Consider the following 20,995-nt stretch of genomic DNA (forward strand, 5'->3'; position numbering starts at 1 on the left):
GTGAATAGGTAGGCTACCGCAAATGAACTGTTCACACTACTGCAATATAGATGCTGGCAGACTGTTTTAGTACGGTATATCGAAAAAGAAATCGAAAATCATTCGATGTCAGTATTTTTCGAACAGTTTCTGAATAAGAACCGGCTGTCAATTCCAAACCCTACTTTAGAATGAAGGCTTGATGTACCGTGTCTTGGTGGCAGTAGGGCTCTGCGATCCATTCGTCACGGTCAGAGCCGCTATCTGGGCGGAGAGAAAGAAACCCAACTAACCCTCCAGCCGACACTCAGCAGAGCAGCTGCCGCATTTCAAAACTGAGGACTCGCACGGGGGAATATCTTGCAGACGTGGTAAATAAAAGAAAATAGAAGCATCTCAATCCAAGCAATCGCATTTTCTTTTGGATTTCCAACGGTTTTGATGTCGGCTGATCTGGTGTGAAGTGTTTTCTAGTTCAACTTCTGTGTTTGGGGAGAGGAGGTACATTTCAGCTATATTCGGGTCTTGTAAACGGAATGAATGACCAAGACAAAGGTTGACACCGGTTCCCCGACGCATTTCGTCTCGTCGAAGGAGAAGAGGCAAAAGCAGAAAATGGAGAGCAGCACCGGCGAACAAGAGCAGCCGCAGCCGTCACAACAGCAGCCTGCCCAGCCGCTACAAGTTACCGAGAAAAAGAAAATACCCCGGGCACCGTCTCCAGCAAGACCCAAGGATGTGCCCGGGTGGTCCCTCACTAAAATTCGCGGCGGTATCGGCACTCCGACGCTGAGCGTTAAACCAGGGGCCATATATTTAGGCGGCCGCGTGTCCAGACGGAGCCCGGTAACCGGGAAGGAGACAAAAACAGAGAAGAGTAAACCAACCGGCAAACCCGCGCTGTCCGCGCCCGGTGCTCAGAAGAGCAGCGTGAAGTCTAATAAAAGCGGCCGGAGAAAAGCTTCGGACGCCAGCATCGGATTGGATGATTTAAGCAAGGACTCCGGCTGCGCTCCGGGGAAACTCTCACCCACCGACAGCAGCTCCGAGCTCTCCGACTGCGCCTCCGAGGAGAATAAAGTCTCCACAGATGCGCTCAGCAGCGACATCGAGACCAGCAGCCGCGGGGGGATCGACGGCGAGAAAGCGGCAGCGGAACATGGACTGTTGGACAAGAGTGGTCAAACCAAGACCAGCCTGGAGAAAGACCGGCTCTCGCTGGGAATGGAGACCGCAGAGGGGAGCGTCTCTCCCGGCGACGAGCGCTCGCTCACCTCGTTCGACAGCAGGATGCCCGCCAGCACGTCCTTGGCGTTTTCGGACCTGACTGAGGAATTAATGGCCGGGATGCATGAGGAATTAATCAGGGAAATAGAGGAACTCAGGTCGGAGAATGATTATTTAAAGGTAACATAATGATGTTATATATATATATCATTATATTACTATTATTGTAAAATCAAAGCAGTGCCTTTGCTGTATAGCACAATGGCAACCACAGTTTCCACCAAAATATCTTAGTTGCTACATTCAGGTTAAGGCTCAACTTGATGTTATTGTCTAGTTCTTCAGAAACCATCTAGCTGTTGGTGCTTTAAACAGCCAAGAACCTACTGATCTCAAGAATATATAATGCTACACGAAATCCTCCAAATAGCCAGCCAAAGAACCTTACCATACATAAACAAAATGGCACTTGATGAAAAGGGAGGTTCTTTGCTGAGCCTTTAAAGAACTTTTACATTTTTTCCAAGGTGTACAGTTAGAGTTGCAACAGTAAAACTGTAATGCAATATTAGTATAAGAGGCTTTCAGAATCTTTTTTATGCTTATGATTATTATTAGGCTACACTATAAAATGAAACCCACTCAAAATGAAAATGCTAGATTCTTGCATTTCAAAAATTAAAGTGGTACATTAATTACACTTTAGCCCACTTAGAAATTAATTATGGAATCAGGAAAATTAAGCTAAGAACCTCATAACACCAAGTAGAAATGACAGAATTTGTTGTGAGATGGAAACAAGACGTTTTATGATGATGAAAATATGTTTTACCATGTAATTAGTCAAAATAACTGTAACTATAATTTTCTGGTGGAAACCAGTGGCAATAGTACATTTTTGCAGGGTAACCAGTAAATACTGTATTTGTGCCATGTATCATTATCTAAATGAAATGTCTATGTTCCTGAAACTGGAAACACTGCATTCATTCATGTTGCAAGGTATATATTTAAGATCCTTGTTTACTATCATATGGGTTTGTTTGTAATTTCTCCAGAATTATTATGAGTCATATGTAAGAGATAAACAGTGATTCTTTTGTAATCTCGGTTTTCATAAACTACCACAAGACCATGACGGGACAAAATCTAGTTCATTTGTCATGCCTAATATAAAAACGTTAAAAAGGCTAGTGGCTAGTTGCTCTTGCCGCGCGTTGCTTGACTAATGCAGCTGTTTGTACAGATGCTGCAGCAGTCAGTCAGTCCGCTGCGCCCGCGCCCACTTTTCACTCCATTGTTTTTCCGCGCGCTGCAATAGTTGACCTATATTCACTGGAAATGTGTGACAGCACGCGGTGGCCCACTGCATCTTATCAGCCTCTGAAAGCGGCATGCATTTTTTACCCGTTTGAGGTATAAATAGTTTATTTGGGTTTAGAGCAAAACTGCTTTCTTACAAAACAGGGCGCTATTATGTAAACTCTGTAGTAAAACGGTCTCGAGGAAAATCATAATGCTGCATAATGCATTTGATGCAGATATTGGTAGCATCTCAGATGGCTTTTCACGCTGCTCTTGATCCTGGGTCAGGAGCATCTTGTGCATTTTTTTTTTAGGTGGCACCAGTGGCAGCCCTGGATCGATCATGCCATGGTCTAGGTGTAACTAAAATGTCCAAGAAGTTGTTTGAAAAACCTTGCTATTCATTTCTAAAAGGATGGATTGTGTGTATTTGAATGTCAGGATGAGATGGAGGAGCTTCGCTCTGAGATGCTAGAGATGAGGGACATGTACATGGAGGAGGATGTTTATCAGCTCCAGGAGCTCAGACAGCAGCTGGATCAAGCCAACAAGACCTGCCGCATCCTGCAGTACCGCCTCAAGAAGGCAGAGAGACGCAGCATCCGAGTGGCCCAGACCGGACAAGTGGACGGGGAGCTTATCCGAACACTGGAGCAAGACGTCAAGGTTAGAGCGAGTTACTGTGCGATTTAGTCATTCAGTTGGAGTGAAGGTGTTAAGCCACCAAACATATTCTGTTAGCTGCAAGTGATTGCTTGCTCAGTTGAGTTTGACTCAAACTACACTTTGTGAAAATGAAGTGTGCTTAATTGTATTAAATGTGTACTTTAAATCTTAAAAGTATATTTTTAAGAAACGGTGTTTGCAGATAATATAATTTTAATGAAATAAAAGGCCATTTAAGTGTACTTAAGGAAAGTACACTTTCATGGTTGTTTCTTAAAACACTTAAAAGTGCACTTTGTAATAATCTCAAGATTTTACTTTAGAGTACATTTTAAATCATTGTTTTAATAAACTTTTGTCATGCTTTAAAGAAGTACACTTATTTTGATGTTTTGGCTAACATAGTAGATCACGTGTAAAATACCCGATTGTCCTTTTAAATGTAGTGTGTTATTAGATATTACAGTTGAAGTTAATATATTTTAAATGCACTAAATTGCAACTTCATTGCAAAATGCAAATGTGTATTTACAAATATATTTAAATACATGAAATGACATAAAAGTATATTTTAGTTTACCATAATTGCTTGTCAGTATATGCAGCAACACACTTTAACCATATTTCAAAGACAACAGAATAATTATGAAATTACATATAGAGTGGGTCAAAAACACTCTTAAATTCAACTAATTGCATTTACAGTAATATAAATGTCAACTATAATACATTTGAATGTAATTGTAAATAACATGCAGTTAAGTGTCTGAACACAGTACATTCAATCCGTAACCAAGTATATTCTTTTAAAATATATTATTTCCGTAATAATTACTCTTTTGAAAGTATGCTAAAATGTACTTATTTTCAGAGGGTCAGAGGGTCCCTTCATTTAGAGGGACTCTCTGAATGGAGTTAATCTCATGAAATATCCAGTGATGTAAACGTCTGCGTCTGTAGACTGTAAGATCATGCTTTAGACAGCATGTTATGCACCACACAGGCAACTGTCTCACATGGCTGAGGAAGACACAATACTTCCTTTCTCTGGTCTGTCAGTGAGAAGAGAAGTAACCATGATGTCATTCCTGTCAGCACTGCCTCGCTGTCTGTATTCCTCTTTTACATGGCTGATTTGTATACAGTAACAGAGGGAGGAAAAGGACGGAGAGTGAGTTCCTCTGCCAAGCAAATGCTGCGGCTCTTTGTGCTACTGAGACTGAATGTGTTGGTCTTTAACAAGTTTTACACTGTCACATACTTAAGTTTTACTACTCAGGACACAGCAGGTAAGGATCAGAGGCTGCAGCACACAATCGATGTGGCGTGAAACACAGGAGGGGGATGGTGTCTGCAGGAAAAAAAAAAAAACATCTCAGCCTCAGCTGAATTCTTTAACTGCTGACAGGAGTCTTCTAACACAGGGTCAATTGTCTCTCCACACTACCGGCACAGCCAGGTCAGATTACACTGATCTTCACAGCGCTTGTGCATTCAACTGGTTGAAATACTCCATTGCTATCGCTATGACAGGCACACTAGGCTTTAAGGAGGAAGGACATTGTTTCTTTACATTCAGCTTAGCACAGCATCAAAGCATTGTGCAGATCTAAGTGCTAAGTCAGATTTTCTTGAAGCCTTACAGGGTTATGAAGATAACTAGTGCAACAATCAGTACTTGAAGTAGTGATGCACCAGTCCTGAAATAGTGATGCACCAAAATTTTCAATTAGCTGAAAAAACGTTATTTAATAATCAATTAATTAATTAAGTTAATTTGATAATCAACAGTCTGATAAAAACTAAATAAAGAATAAAAAAGCCATATTTAAATTGCACAAAAGGCCGTTTTTATATCAACTTGTAATATAATTATATTTCTACTACAATTAGTTGTTAGTGCATATATTTAGCCAGATGCTCCTCTGTTTGGTTGTGTAACACATGCTACAGTGTTAAGGTAAGATTAGAGGTCAATGTCTTTTCAATATTCACTGTCGTCCATGGCAATGCTGTTTAGCAAACCGCTCATCTGACTTTTATGTCTTTCGTTTCATACCACAGACACTCTCCCTTGTTTTATACAAACACAAATGCTGCCATCTTGCGAATGTTATCAATTATAGTGAAAATTATCTCAGAAAATTGTTTCAAAATTTGTCTTGTTGCTAGGATTTTGTAGCAGACATTTTATATACAGGTAGCCTAGAACTAACCGAAAGGACTGTGATCACCCTTTTTTTTTTTTTGCAATAATGACCAGCTGACTGCTTATTATCTGAAATGCTAATACGAGTTGAACATATTATATTATGTGAAAAGAAAGATCTGGGGGAGATCTTTAGGAAATGTATTGCCCCAGAATGATGCAAATAACCAACTGCAATCAAGCATTCAAGAGAGCCATGTAATTAACATAAATTTAAAATGATACAAATTAATGATGACAAATGAAACATTTGTTTTGAATTCTGAAAATTCTAATTCATTACCTCAAAATGACAGAATATCTGCTGATCAGTCAATATGGCCATAATGTTTTATGTTAAGTAAAACCCTTGATTTCTGTGAACTTTTTGGGGCTCAGAAGTTAAAGCACATGATCCACGTATCAGTTATTGTTCGGTACTTTCCTTATGAATGAACCCCATTCAGAGGTCAGTGATATTCTGACCAAGAGGCTGTGCAAAACAAATATTTTCCTCCCTGGACTCTATACGAGTTTGACTTCTTCCCATCTCTCTCTGGTCTCTCGGGATGAAGGGGGAGGGGATGATGTCATGGTCAGGAGGGGGTGGGGATGAAAAGGGTTGATGGAGGATCTGAATGTTTGTAAGAATGTCCCTGCACCATTTCCTGCTCTCTGAAGCACTGGCCTCATTTCTCATCCAGTGAGAGCAACGTCTCCCAGATCTGTCAGGGGAAGGACGGAAAACAGCTCCACACCTTCTCATCAGCTGCTGTGGCTTATGAAACTGGGTTTGGAGTTATCCATCTGAGCTTCTCCAGCCATGTGCTCATGCAAAACAACAGCTGAGAAACAGAGAGAATGATTACAGATGTAGGAAGCAAAAATCAGGAAGTTCTGATAAACTAGTGCGTCAAAACTGAATCACTCGTATTATAATCTAGTGCCTGTTTTTGCTTGTTGGTAGATAGCTAAAATGGAATGCCATGAAAATGTCAGTTTTTGCTATCCCACTCCTAAAGGAGGATGCAGATATTGAAGTCTCCTGCTTCTCAAAATGTTCTTCTGAAAGAGTTTCATAACAGATCTCAACAATGTCTCAAACTATGCTCAGATTTGCTAAGATAAGAGTGATGGTGACGTTGACGTCATGTGACCATGGTGTGGTTTGTTTCAAACCTTTGTTTAGCTTTTTATTTCTGGTGATTGTATTAAGGCTTCAGAATTCGTATAAGTTGTGCTCATTTGTGAAGATTATCACGATGATCAAAAAGTTTAAATATCGTAACCCTTTGAGCTTATTTTCAGCAATAATCCAATGGCAATCCTATAGGGTTTTTGTAAAACCCACAAAAATACATCATTGCTGCAGCACTCGATTAGCGCCAAAGTGCATATGCAAGATGACCGTACAGAGAACACACGGTTAAAAACTTACTGTGCTGATGATGAAATTTATGCCACATGCACTGTATGTATAATCTAGCATATGCACAAAATTGAACAACTCAAGTATACTTTATAATGAGACCTGCATTGAGTCTCCTGAGCTGTAAAAGCAATCCCTGAGCAGAAAAAATAATTCTCTGGTCAAAATGAGAATAATAAAGAGGAAGTGAGGGTGACAGATGATGATAAGCAAGGAAAATACGGTTTGGTCATTTTGGCCCTCGCCTGTTCAGATATCAGCTTAGCAGCAGCATCCTGGAGATAAGAGGAGAGAGAAAGAGACACATAGTAATGAATACCTCCTCATTGTTTAGCTGGCTTGGTCCACTCGTGGTCGAGTGACTCGAGTCGCATTATCATCTATGTGAGGAGTGCACATGCATAATCAGCCATGTGCTGCATTCACACGTCAAACAGCTACGGAGCAAGACAAAGCCCTGCTTTAAAAACCAGATCCTAAGCTGAGATGAAATTCTAGAGGTGGCACATTTGAGATAACTAGGGTCTCTTTTCTAGAATAAAAAATTGAGAAGCAGGAGACTTAGGCTAAAGTCTCCATTTACTTGCCCTACATTTTATCTCACTGAATATCCCGTTTCACTCAGAAATGCATCACATTATGTAAGTAAAAGGGTTTGCAAATGCCATTTTATGTTGACTCTATTACTCGCGTGTGAGCTGCAAAGGCAGGATTTGTAAAATGCACTCGAGTGATATATGGCTGGAAGCTGCATTTAAAGTGTCAGTCCATTTAAAAATGTAGTGAAACTGTGTTAATGGGTTTCTTTCAACACAACAGTATCTGGTTCCCTTGGACTGTCTTCATATGGCTCATCTGAGCTGCATGTGTGCTTAGAGGTTAAACAAAGGGCAGCTTGTTTTTTTTTCTAAGCAGGGTAAGGTTGAGTTTATAGTGTGAATGTGCCCGGGCTGCTGTCCCGCAGATGCAACCAGATACAGATCTGGAGGGAAGTCATTTAAAATGACCGTTTGCACAGCAGAGAGGCGGAGCAATCCTGAAAAGCAGGATCAGAGAGGAGTGACACACACACATAATCAAACCCAAAGACAAACAAATTCCACAGAGCCATTTACATTTGTGACCAAGTTTTGCTGATAAATAGTCATGGCCATATGCAAATGAGCTTATTGGTCTTTGATGGGTCATTACACTCCTTTGATTTCTGCGTTTGCTCAGATATGGCAGCTTTTTCCACATCAGGCTGTGGTGTGAGGGGCGGACAACAAAGCACCTAAACACATACACACTCACGAATAACATTGCAGTGCTTCACTACCCCTTTCCCTGTGGATCTAGAGGTGTCTATCTCCTTTTGCATGTAAAAATGACAACAGGCCGTGACATTATTGTCAGACTAAGGCAGGTGGGTGGCGTCCAGAGAGAATGGAGGGAGGAGTGAATGCAAATAATCTGGGACCAACAGACACTTATGGAGCTCTGATAAGCTTTTGTGTGACAATACAGACACACACTTACCATAAAACCCCGGGCCTGTGGTTTAGAAACACATTTTATACTATATCATGAAAGACTCATACTATATAAAAACTCTTGTAGTTACATTAAAAAACTAAAAGCTGTGGTTGCTGGAACTTTATTGTAAAAAACAGAGTAAATAAAAATGTTTCAGGCTTTAATGATGGTGTTTTGATAACTGTATATTTTACAGTTAATACCTGAATATGTCTTTGATATTTTAATAAATAAACAGCATATAGATATTTAAAAATGTTTACAGTTCATTAAAAAGGTTTTTTTAGGAACTGTGACAAAACACCATCAGAGTAACTTACATGACACTTATAATGCAATAAACATGAACTAAAACTAAAATACAAAATTGCATAATTAATAACAAAAATAGGAAGCAAATAAATGATATGGGTCACACATAGACTCCTGGGAATATCCTATTATTGTTTATCAGTAAATAGTCAATATGTCAATAAATAGTTAATATTTTTACTTATAAAACGGTAGTTTTAACTGTCACCGTCCCACCTGTGGGACGCTTGGCGCTCTTTTTTTGTTGTTGTCCTTTTTCTCTATCACATGTTTTAGTAATCATAAATTATATATCGTTTGAAAGCTAAGAAGCCCAAGATTCATCCTCTGAAAACCATTTTGAATTCGAACATTGCATTACCATGGAAATGGTACTTTAAAATGTTTTGGCGATCTCCTCCCCCTTAGTGGGCGGTGTCAAGTGTCCTATTACAAAATGTATTACGGTCTTTTACAATCAAAACTTTTTATAATATTGACAAAAAACATATAATTGGAAAGGTCTGAGTCTCAGGATTCCATTTTATTTTGTGATAGAAGCAATATTGGCAGAGAAATTTCAACATGTTACAGAAAAATGCATTAAAAAAATTCAATGGCGTTTGGATGGCACCCGGTGGCTGTTTGTGGTATAACAGCCTAAATAAAATCTCACAGAAACCTACATTTTTTTTTCAGATCAACTTCAAATTTGGAACATAACATATTTAGACAGAAAGCTTAAATTTTATAGCAATTTTAGAGTAAAACCTGTTATGTAAAATATTTATTATATATAAAATATAATAAAATTAGTACAGTGTATTTTCTTGACAATACATTTAAACTTCTATAACTTTTTGATACTTTAATTTTTTTTTTTTTTTATTCCACTTTTGCCATAATCTGCTGATTGTCTTCTTTAAAAAGAGACCAACCTTAGGTCTGTATTCCAAAGTGTTCATAAATGACAACAATTTAAGTTTGGATAGTGCACTTTCATGCCTATTTTAAAAAATGGGGGGGTGACAGTTAAGGGGTTAATAATATTATATACAGTATAGTACTTAGTACTAGTTCTAGTACTAGTAGCCTTTATATTCTAAATATAATTTTCACCATTTTCACCATACATTGTAAGATAATGTAGTGTACCATATATGCACAGAATTGTTTTTTTACTGTAAAAATGTTTTGAATGTGCCTAATATTGCATGTCCAATATACTGCAACATCAAAATAGCAAACACCATTTTATCATACCACAGCACAACATTTTGGGGAAAATAGCTTGTACTGGAAGTGTTGTTAAGCTGATTTGAAAACAACTACTGTAACTACTGAAAATGTGGTTTAGTAGTTTTGCTGCTTTTAGCTAGTTTCTTCCACAACATTGACAGATAAACAAAGGTGTTTATAGCTCCTGACAAAGAGAAATTGAAGAAAAGATCGATGAAACAAGGCAGAGAGGCTGTTGGTGAGATAAAGAAAAGGAAAGAATGAGAAATGGAGGGATCTGATATGAATTAGAGCATGGTGTTGGTACAGAGGAGCATTGTGGGTACCCAGCTGCGCCTTGGCTGTGGTTCAGACACGCAGAGAGGAGAAAACGCTCGCTCACAAACAGGGACTGTGTTTCTCCTCCTAGCCCTTCACGATCCCCATTTACCCCATTCAGTGACTGCTGCCCTCTCTTTCCTCATTCCTCTCACACAAACCTACATCCTTCCTTTATACTGTATGTGCCCTATAGAAACATACCAACATTGTCAGTAATGAAAAATGGTCTTGTGTTGCTAAAATGCTCCAAACACCAGTGAGCGTGTATGTGGTAGAGTAGAGATGGGTTTGGATTCTCTGTCTTTGTTTGCCCAACACAGATAATTGCCTCCTTAAGAAGTTACTGCAGCTTTATGATCAACCACTTTTAATGAGCTTTCCTCTACCTTCAGGGATACATGAATCATAGACTTATGAACCAACCATCTTCAGTACTTTTTACTAGCAAAGCTAAAAGTAAAAAGAGGAAGCATTTTATGATAGGATTAATTACTACAGCGTGCAATATTTTTAACCAGTATTTAACAGTACAGTGAACATTTTTTCTGTATTTATCAGCATTGAATTAATTATGTTTATTACCATTTCTGTAATATTAAAATACATATATATTTTTCTCTTGCCTTGTTCACCATCTTGTATTATTTTTCACTAAGCTTGTCTTTGTAGGCAGCTCACAGAATACCTTTTTTCAAATAATATTTTTAATGCTCCCCTCATAAAAACTGTTGTCATGGTTTTAGGTGTCAAAAGACGTGTCCATCCGTCTGCACAATGAGCTGGATGCTGTGGAGAAGAAGAGATCTCGTCTGGAGCAGGAGAACGAGGAGCTGAGGGTGAAACTACAGGATCTGGAGGTGGCCAAGCAGGTCCTGCAAGCGGAGATGGAGAAGGCCAGAGAGGTGAGAGATAACTGATCATTTTAGAAACTTTCAGGATGTTGAGTAGATACCAAGTGGGCTTTAAAATGAGCTGTAGATACTCTAAGTATGAAACATATCAAATTTGTTGGAAATGCGATGAGTGGCTGTGAATTTTACCATAGTGTTGTGTTGTTATGCATTATGAAACTGAAGAAAAGATACTGCTCGGGTGGTCTGGGTGCTACCAGAGAATTGATATGTGGTTGATAAAGTGAATCTGAGTGGTTGTTAAAGCATTGCTATGTGCTATTAGGCAATGCTGTGTGGTTGCTAAGGTGTTCTGGGTGGTTGCTAGGTGGTTATTTACTGGCCTAAGTGAAAAGATCCCACCTCTAAATCTCTATGATGTTGTGGTCCCTAAATATGACTCAGGTCCTTCCTTCATTGTAGGTCTATGGGATTCTGGGGGATTTTCTAGCTTGTTTCACTGGGCAAAAAACTGTTTGGTGACAAATCGCAGGGTTTGAGGTATTATTCCTAATAAAAATAATGTTGCTTGCCTTAGAATTCAACACTAATAATAATAACCTAAATAAGCCATTCTTCTGCCAAGTAATATAGTGCGTAAGCCTGTATTGATTAATATAGAATTTAAGTCACATGTCTCTGACCACAGATGTAGGCCATTTGGATTTGAAATTGTTCGTTTTTGGCGATTTTAGCTGCAGTGAGGGAAATTAGTGCGAGTTCTGTAAGAAGTTGCTAATTGGGGAAAAATGGGATCATTAATTGTACTTAATTTGGCTTGGGGCAGAACTCTTAATGTTGACACTTTCGTTTAACTTGAGGTGCAGAGCTTTGCTGTAGTCAAAGCTCTATGTGTGTTACAGCAGGAGCTGAGAGCCCTTCGCTCGGACCGATCTGTTGACTCTCTCTGTGTAAATGTCAGCTCGGGTGGGTGGTTTTGAGGGTGGACGGGGAGCACATGAATTTAGCATTAGATTTTCTTTACTGACAGTTTAACGAGGAGGAACATAAAGCATACTACTTGTGTTTGGCTAATTCTCTATTTTGGCCTGCATTCTTTCGGTAATAAATGTTTCTTTGTCTTGTGAGTACTGGATCATTGGCAGGGTGGTCTGTGCTCTATTAGCAATGTCTGCTGCATGATTGAAAGTGATGAATGCATTATTGTATGAAGCAATGGTTATTATTGGTTGGTCCACTCTTTTCTTTGAGAATCATTTTACGGGGTGTTGTATACCGCTGTGATAGTCAATGCCAGCGCTCTGATTCGCTCGGCTGCTCTGCTATGGGTCGGCTCACAGGTTTGCTCTACGTTCTTATTGGCTGAAAGCCCAGGGCAGGATGCGTGCCGCTATCTGTTGTTGAGGACTGAATTCTTGGCCTAGTGGGTACTTATGGTACACAGCGAAAGTTCATCCTCAACTGAACTTCCAGAAAAGGGCCAGTAGAGCCTTTCAGACAACAGATGACTCAAATGGGAAGAAACAATGGATCATTACATTAAAAGCAAGATGATCTGATCTGATGATCTGATTATTGAACACGATATCTCACTTTGACATACACATACAAGTTAACAAAGTACAGGATGAAAGAGATGTATAACATTTATTAGACCAAAAAAATCGATTCTGATGGGTTAATAATGGCATTCTGCAGTGAAATATTTTTGTATAATGACAGCTCAACTGTATTTGTAATTGACAGATTTTCCATGTAGCCGTGCTAGTTTTATGTTTTTCTGTATAAAATAATTAAAACTTATTTATTAATTATTGCTAATTTCTTTAAAGGGGTCCTTTTTCACTTTTTCAACTTTATTTAGTCTGTAATGTTGCTGTTTGAGCATAAAAAAAGATCTGCAAAGTTACAAAGCTCAAAGTCCACTTCAAAAGGAGATATTTTATTTAACAGAAATCACTTTTCAAAAACTACAACGAACGACTCGTTTGGACTAACAAAATCAAGACTTTGTAAAAGAGCATAATAGGACCCTTTAATAAACTTACATCAAGTTCCTGATAAGGATTGCCTGTACATTATTTTTGACTTCTATAGACATATTTCATCTGTTCTATCACTGCAAACATGGATCAGCAGTTCAGCACCATTTAGGCGTACAAATGTTTTCACAGTCTCCAAATTAGTATATTTCTGCAACAATGGCACACTGTAAAAAAAAACCTAAAAAGATACAGTTAAAACTTCTCTACTTGGTTAACTGTAAGTTATCATACATATCGCATAATATGTAATTTTACTGTAAAATACTCTCAAATTTGTATTTTTTACCAGTAAGAATTATGGTAAAAAAAAAACAGTACATTCCCAGAATCCCTTGTGTGAAACATCACATTTGTTTATTTTATTTGTTTTTTTTTTAAATATTTTTTTATTTATTTTTTTTTTAGGGTGTTTTGTGTTACAGAAAAATAAACACTCAAAATGAAAGCTTGCTGATGTAGGCTTTTTTAAATCTAGATAAAACTCCACCCCAAAAGTCCTATTTTTTCCAGTCCTACAAATGCTTTTCAATCTCGTTATACTCCATCCCTCTTTCTCAAACTCTCTCTCAATACTTCGTTTAACACACAACCAGTATCGATCGGTACTACAGCTGGCGTGAAGTCTCAAGGGTGATTAGGTTCACATGTCTACTGCTGCTGGGAGTGTAAGAGGGTGTGTTTGTGTGTGTTTATGGCCTTCTGATGGTGGTCGCTATGTGGAGGGGCTGTTTTATAGGGGCTGTTTTACGGGTGTTTAATGGGCTTCAGTACAGTAAAAGGTTAGGATAAGAGCACAACCTTATTACTGCTGTTTCTTTCTCCAGATATGCATTCATACTCATAGCTCATGTGTTCATGTATCATTCAGAGCCCAATGTGTCTCACATATTAATGGGATTATCCATATACAGCTTATTTGTTGATCCAGAGCGTTTCTAGAGTGTGCTAGAGGAAACAGTCCTGACGGAATCTTTATTTATATTCTTCAGGAAGCTGCTATCTTTGTTTTGTTCTGAAGGGGAAACCCTGAGAAAGAAAGGAAGTGCAGGGTCACTGAAGCAGGCTTCATTAACTCAATGTGCATTCAATGTGCATGTGTGCTCTGACGGAAACAAACACTAGATGTAGAAAACGCTATCTTTGAGACAGACATTCAACGGAGTCGTGTGTCAGGGCTATTTAAACTTTAAAACCCTCGCTTGCCTTGTCGTGAAAAGCTTGGGAATATTCAGAGATCTCCAAAAACTCCCTGAAAGTTTGAGAGATGATGTGGGATTCAGCAGATGGTCATGTAACTCTGTTTTTGCAGAACTAGAGTAATGAAATGCTGACCCGCTGACTCACAGACTATTTGACGATTACGAGAACAGTCATAGGTCAGTAAGCACAGTGCTATGAGATTTTATAAGAAACCATTTCCAGATAGATGCACCTTGTCATTTCAAGACAAATTGATTTACTTTTCCCTTACAGTGGCTTTACCATGGTACAGTGATGGTGTTGGAAGGTACTGAATGAGCAATATATTCATGTACAATGGTCTTTACATGGTACTCTAAGAGTACCTTAAAGATACTAATGGTACATAAATGGTCCAATAACCCTGGTAGAACGTCCTGTACCGTGATACTTTGTAGTTCTTGTTTGTGTGGTTATAGTGTTGTATTTCAAATTGCCCTATTCTGTCTATTATAATACTATTCAGTGAATTAGATTGATGAACGCACAATGCACACAGTCATAATAAAGCGAGTGTTCTCAGACTCTGAGATATTTTTGAGATCAGTGAAGATAAAAAAATATTTACAATATCCAGTTTTCATTGTATCCGATATTTACATTGCTCTAAATAACACAAAGGCAGGCACAATAGCTGCTGGTTTGTGAGGTCTTGAGGCTGGGAAGGCTTGGCAGCTGTGTTTGCTGTGTTTCTCTGTATTGTACGGTCTGACCTGTACAGCAGCATCAAAGCACATGGCATTCGAGGTTTTGTACTGGTTTGGAACATGATGGGAAAAATAGAGAATAAAAGCAAGTGAGAATCACACACATATACACTCACACATGTGTGACCTGGATAGGTTTATTTTCTCAAAAACCAAGAAGTCCTTTGTGAAAAAGCACACTTAAGCATACTTTTACATAGTACTTATTACATAAATAATATATTTTAATATAATATACTTAAGTGTGAACTGACTGTAATGTTTTTGGACACATAATTGCATGTTAACTGCTATAAAATGAAAATACATTATAGATTAAATTTATTTAAATGCAGTAAGTTGAACTTTAAAGTAAAGCTTCAAATCACAATTAATACAACTAAACGCACTTCTTTTTCACAAGGGGTATCATTCATGTTCTTAGCACAGAGTTTACTACTTGGAGTTAGGAGTTTGTCCAAATTTCTACTGAATGATTATGAGCATGAAGAGTAATATTGAGGTTTGCCTTAGCAAACACCAATGTTAATATTGTACCTGTATTCCTGTATTACAGGAAGTGCAACCAACCCCTGGTTTAATCTGACACACATCCTCATACAGATACATGTTCTTTCCTCAGGGAGTGACAGGTGATTTCATGCTCTAGTAAAGGTTTGCATGAAAAAAGGAACATACTACACAAGACACGCAAGGCTGAAGCATGCAAAGCTCATGAACACACACATTCAGGCCTGGACTGCACTATATAGGTTAAACTACAGCCATATACACACTGATATTAATAAGAAATGTTTCTTGAGCAGCAAATCAGCATATTAGAATGATTTCTGAAGGATCATGTGACACTGAAGACTGGAGCAATGATGCTGAAAATTCAGCATTATATATAAATGTAATAATAATTGTAAAAATACAGTAAATGACATTTTAAAATATATTAAAATAGAAAACAGCTATTTGAAATTTACTGTATTTTTAATTAAATAAATGCATTACAAAATCTTACCAACCCCAAACTTTTGAACAGTATTGTAATTCCTAAACAAATGAGCTAAACCTAGTTTTACATTTTTTTCTGGCTTGTCATACACACTTCTACAGCCTTTATGCAAACTAAAGGCAAGAGCAGATGCCTGTGTGCATGACATCTTCTCATGTTCACAATACAGGACTAGACTGATTGACTGGTGTTGTTATTTGTCATTCATCATGTCTTCCACTTTTTATTTTTTGAGCCATTTAATGCATAAGAGCTATTTTTGAATGACAGATCACCAAACCCAGTGGAAGTGTTGATCAGGTTAAAAAACGGGTCTGTGATATTAGTGCTTACATGATCTGACATTAAAAGTCACTGTAGTAGGATTTAGATTTGCACATTTAAATGAAAGCCATTATCTGTCTTTAACCAAGGCTCTGATGTTATACGAACACTTATTAGCTCTGTATGTGTGTGCATGTTTGTACACATCAGACAGAGAGCTTGTAATCTCCAACTGCTTCCACTTGAGAATTACACGACTGAACAAATGGCACAGGCAAAACAAACAATAAGAGGATGCTGGGAGGGAGGGAGGGAGGTAGCAGCAAGCTCTTTTTTATGGAGCTCAGCACTATGCAGAACTGACAGACAAAGAAAGCGCAGAAAGGGAAATGTGTGTGATTGATGTCTGGACCCTTAAAGGGGTCATATGATGCGATTTCAAGTTTTCCTTTCTCTTTGGAGTGTTACAAGCTGATTGTGCATAGATAAGATCCCTGAATTGACTGTTCAAATGTGGAGTTTTCGCGCGCGTGCACGTGTGTGTGTGTGAGAGAAAGAGAGAGAGAGAGAGGGGGTCACATCACAGTGGAGTCAGCTGTCTTAACCGTGGCTTATGTACTGCACACATACCAGCTTCATCACTGTGTCTGTCACGCGACTTTGTTCCCCTTTCGGGCTCTGTCTTTACATTTATTTTGAAAGATGAAGCTCGCGATTATGGTAAGGGCCGTTACATTTCCGACGAGTGCTTGCGGTGTTCGGCCAATCACAATGCACTGGGTCAGCTGGCCAATCAGAGCAGACTGCGCTTGTCGGAAGGAGGGACTTTGTAGAAAACGAAGCGTTTGAGAGAGGCGGGGCATAGAGGACCTACAATAATGTACAGTATTTGAAAAATAATGTGTTTTTAGAACATTAAAGCATGTCAACATATTCTGTTACACCAAATACACAAAATAATGATCTTTAAAAAAGCATCATATGACCCCTTTAAGTCTGATAGACACACATACAGAAACACATATAATGCAGCTAGAGGTTATTAGATTTTATAGTGACAATGCTGCAGCGCATGTAGGTAATTTATAAAACCCATGCACACACTCAAAACACACATGCACACACCAACTGGCTGGTCTATTTCTGCTTTTAATGGCGGTGTAATTAAGCTGTTTCCTAGATACATCTCCACATAAACTTCATTAGGTGAGCAGCATGTCATGTATTAAGATTGTGGCTGTGGAAACCAGCTGAGGTCAGCTGTTTGAAAGAAGTTTAGCATGTCGGACAAGATTAGATCTGTCAGGTTCCCTGCTGTGACGAGCTTTGAAATACTGTCCAGACAAGTACATACTAACTAATCTGTGTGAATAGTCTACTTTAATTTGATTTCTTTTTTTTATTATTGTTTAATGCTAGTGACATATTTTTGGAAAGTTTGGTATCAATAATATATTTTTTAATATTTTTATTCAGCAAGAATGCATTCAATTGTTCAAAAGTGACAGTAAAAACATTTATAATGTTACAAAAGATGTATTTTTCAAATAAATGCTGTTCTTTTGAACTTTATCAAAGTATCATGATGGTTTCTACAAAACTTTTATGCAGCACAACTGCTTTCAACATTGATAATTATAAAAAAAATATTTCAAGCAGCAAATCAGCATATTAGATTGATTTCTGAAGGATCATGTGACACTGAAGACTGGAATAATGATGCTGAAAATTCAGCTTAACATAAGAATAAATTACAATAAAAGGTATTTTACAACCTTAAATAGGAGCTATAAGATTTAGAATCAGTTGAAAGTGCTAGCTTTTTCTCACAAAGAGCTTGTATTAATCTACAGTGCTTTCAATTGGGTCATGCAGCTACTGTCCACTTGTGTTTCTCAGGACTGAGGTTAAATGAATTTCATTTGCAATGCTATTGATAAAAAGTCTATATTATTGAATCAAGTCATTCAATACAATACATTCATTTTTGTATATATATTGTTTATAATGTGTGAGATGTTAAAAAGTGAAAAAGAAGCGTTTGTTCATACAGAAGACGAGTCCTTACTCCTGCTACCAGATTTACACATTTAGGCCTTTACATTAGGGATGCACCGATATGAAAATGTAGGCCGATACCGATAACCGATATTTCTTTAAATATGAAAGCCGATAACCGATATGATGGCCGATAAATCTAAATCCAAATTTTTATATAATTTTTAAAAGCCTGATTACCAAAAAAGTCTCACCATTAAAAGGCATTAAACACTTCAACATAAATCAAACATAAAGCAGCCTTACAAATAAATCAAATAATGCTTAAATAATGCAAACAAGTCACTGGACAACATTACTTAAGTGTAAAAAAAAATAAATAAATCATGTGCCATGGATAAATTAAACGGAATAACCTCCACACCGACAATAATGAAATTATTTTAATTAAACTATATTGTTGATGAAAATAATATGATTCAAATAAAAGTGGTGGTTATTATTAATAATATATTAATGCTTTTGAAAATGAAGTATCTGAAATTAATACCACCATTTCAAATAGCAGCACTATTAGTAGCACTACAATAGTAATAGTAGCACTACAATAGTAGCTGAAGAGTTCAGAGAAGAATGAACACCATTAAACTGAAGCACTTTGTTAGCGGGTTAATTATTCTATATGAGAATCAGGTCTTTATACAACATAAACATAATTTCACAACATAAACATAATATTATAAATTATATATGCACAAAAAGAAATGCAGAAGTGAACTCGAACTAAGTTACGCGCTAGTCAGATGTGTAGGCCTAACTCCTGGACGTGCTCTTGGTTCTTCCCATAACAACTTGCTGAAACACGGCAAATAAACCCAAAGAATTCACAATTTTTTTTATTACGGTAATATTCTCTTTATAATGTTATGTATATGACATTTCCAATTACAGTTATTAATGTTGTGCATTGCTGTTCGAGCTGCGTGCGCTGAAGCTGAACAGCTGAATGAATATGAGATTAATCAGATATGAATACAACATAAACATAATATTACAAATTATATATGTACAAAAAGACACAAATGCACAAGTGAACTCGAACTAAGTTACGTGCTAATCAGAATGTGTAACTTCTGTTGTGGATGCGCTCTTCCCGCAACGACGAGCTGAAACATGGAAACCAAACCGAAATAATTCACAACGTTTTATTATAATAGTGTTCTCATTATAATGTTATATATATGACAGGCCCAATCAGAGTTATTAATGTTGTGCGCTGCTGTTTGAGCTGCGTGCGCTGAGCTAAAGATGATCACAGGCGAACTGAAGCCCTCTATTAGCTTAACCAAACGCATTCTATATGAGATAAATCAGATTTATTTGCATAAAATAAACAATATTACAACGTACAATTGCACAAAAGGCTGTAAATGCACAAACGAACTTAACTGTGCTAGTCATGCAGGTGTAGATCCGTTGGATGCGCTCTTCCCATAACAATGCGCTGAAACACGGGCGAATAAAGATTCCATAACATTATTTTACAGTAGCTAATGATCTCATTATAATATGACAGACTTGCCCTGCAAATGTTGCCGTTCACTGTATTTTCCTTTTCGAAGTGATTCCAATAATATTTCAAGCAATTAAAAATCATCATGGTGAACAATGCACATCTGAAGTGTCTCTGCAGGAAATAATGCATTATTTATCGGCTTTAAGATATCGGCCAAATTCTCTTATCGGTTCGATAACGATAACAGAAAAATTTACATTTATCGGCCGATAGGGATAAAGGTTATTATAGTTTTGAATTTTTAAATTTGTTTTATTTTAATATCGTTTTCAAATTTGCTATAAAATTCAGTTTAGTTCTTATTAGTTTCATTCATATTTTTGTTAGTTGTAGTTTAGTTTTTATTTTGTGAACGCATTTTTATTTAGTTTTTATATAGTTTAGTTTCAGTTTTAATTAAGGTTTAGCAGAATTAACAGATCACTTCCAGAGCATAGGCCAAAGAAAGATGCAGGCATAATTTAACCTTAGAGAGGCAAACATATTGCAACACAAAATTAACGCATGCTGAGATTGATTAGATCGTAAAAGTATACAAATATACGCCAAAGAAAGCAGGCAAGCCTTTTTTACTAAATCAATCTACAGTTTAAAAGTTGAGCTTAATGTCATATCCAATGATGTGTGTTGAGATATTTAGTATGAAAATAAATGTAGCCTGATTTGGTTATGTCTTTTCTTATTTAATCATAATCATGATATTGTAACTGTGGTGTCTTGCTCACTTTTCTGTGAACAGCCGTGCATAAGTCAAAACTGGGACTAATGAAATTTAATAATAACGGCAATCGCATTTATCAGTAAAGGCTTATATTTGAATGTTCTTTTCATTTATAAAGAATTATAAGCGTGTGTATGATGTGATTTAGCCTATGCACATTTGTTCAAAAGCCTGGCAGAGTGATCAGAAGACGCTAGGCAAAAGTTTTGTGTTGTTTACAGAAAGGATGTGCATTCTCATCTTTTTTTCTGTTAATTATCATGTTACGCTGCATGTCTGTTTTTCTTCAAAGCACCAACTTAGAATGCCTAATGTTGGTTTGATTGATTGTGTTACATGATAAAATAAATAATCTTGCTTACCTGATGTAATAGATTTAATGCGAGTGCGGTTCGGGTCGCGACTCGCGGTCTTTATGTCAAACGGTTCTG

At 37.4% G+C, this 20,995-nt stretch overlaps 1 protein-coding gene across 2 annotated transcripts in view; it reads left to right on the top strand.

Annotated features, from left to right (window-relative positions):
* The first annotated feature begins 263 nt into the window (after window positions 1-263).
* LOC107666465 (protein SOGA1-like) overlaps window positions 264-20,995 on the top strand; it is a 51,435-nt gene continuing 30,703 nt past the window's right edge. For both annotated transcript variants that reach the window (XM_016457795.1, XM_016457804.1), the window contains exons 1-3: window positions 264-1,386; window positions 2,953-3,177; window positions 10,904-11,062. In XM_016457795.1, the coding sequence (XP_016313281.1) occupies window positions 520-1,386; window positions 2,953-3,177; window positions 10,904-11,062 (1,251 nt within the window). In that variant the 5' untranslated portion in view covers window positions 264-519. The remainder of the gene's footprint in view (window positions 1,387-2,952; window positions 3,178-10,903; window positions 11,063-20,995) is intronic.

The sequence above is a fragment of the Sinocyclocheilus anshuiensis genome, unplaced genomic scaffold (assembly GCF_001515605.1).
Source record: "Sinocyclocheilus anshuiensis isolate Anshui unplaced genomic scaffold, SAMN03320099.WGS_v1.1 scaffold201, whole genome shotgun sequence".
In the NCBI taxonomy this organism is placed as follows: domain Eukaryota; kingdom Metazoa; phylum Chordata; class Actinopteri; order Cypriniformes; family Cyprinidae; genus Sinocyclocheilus; species Sinocyclocheilus anshuiensis.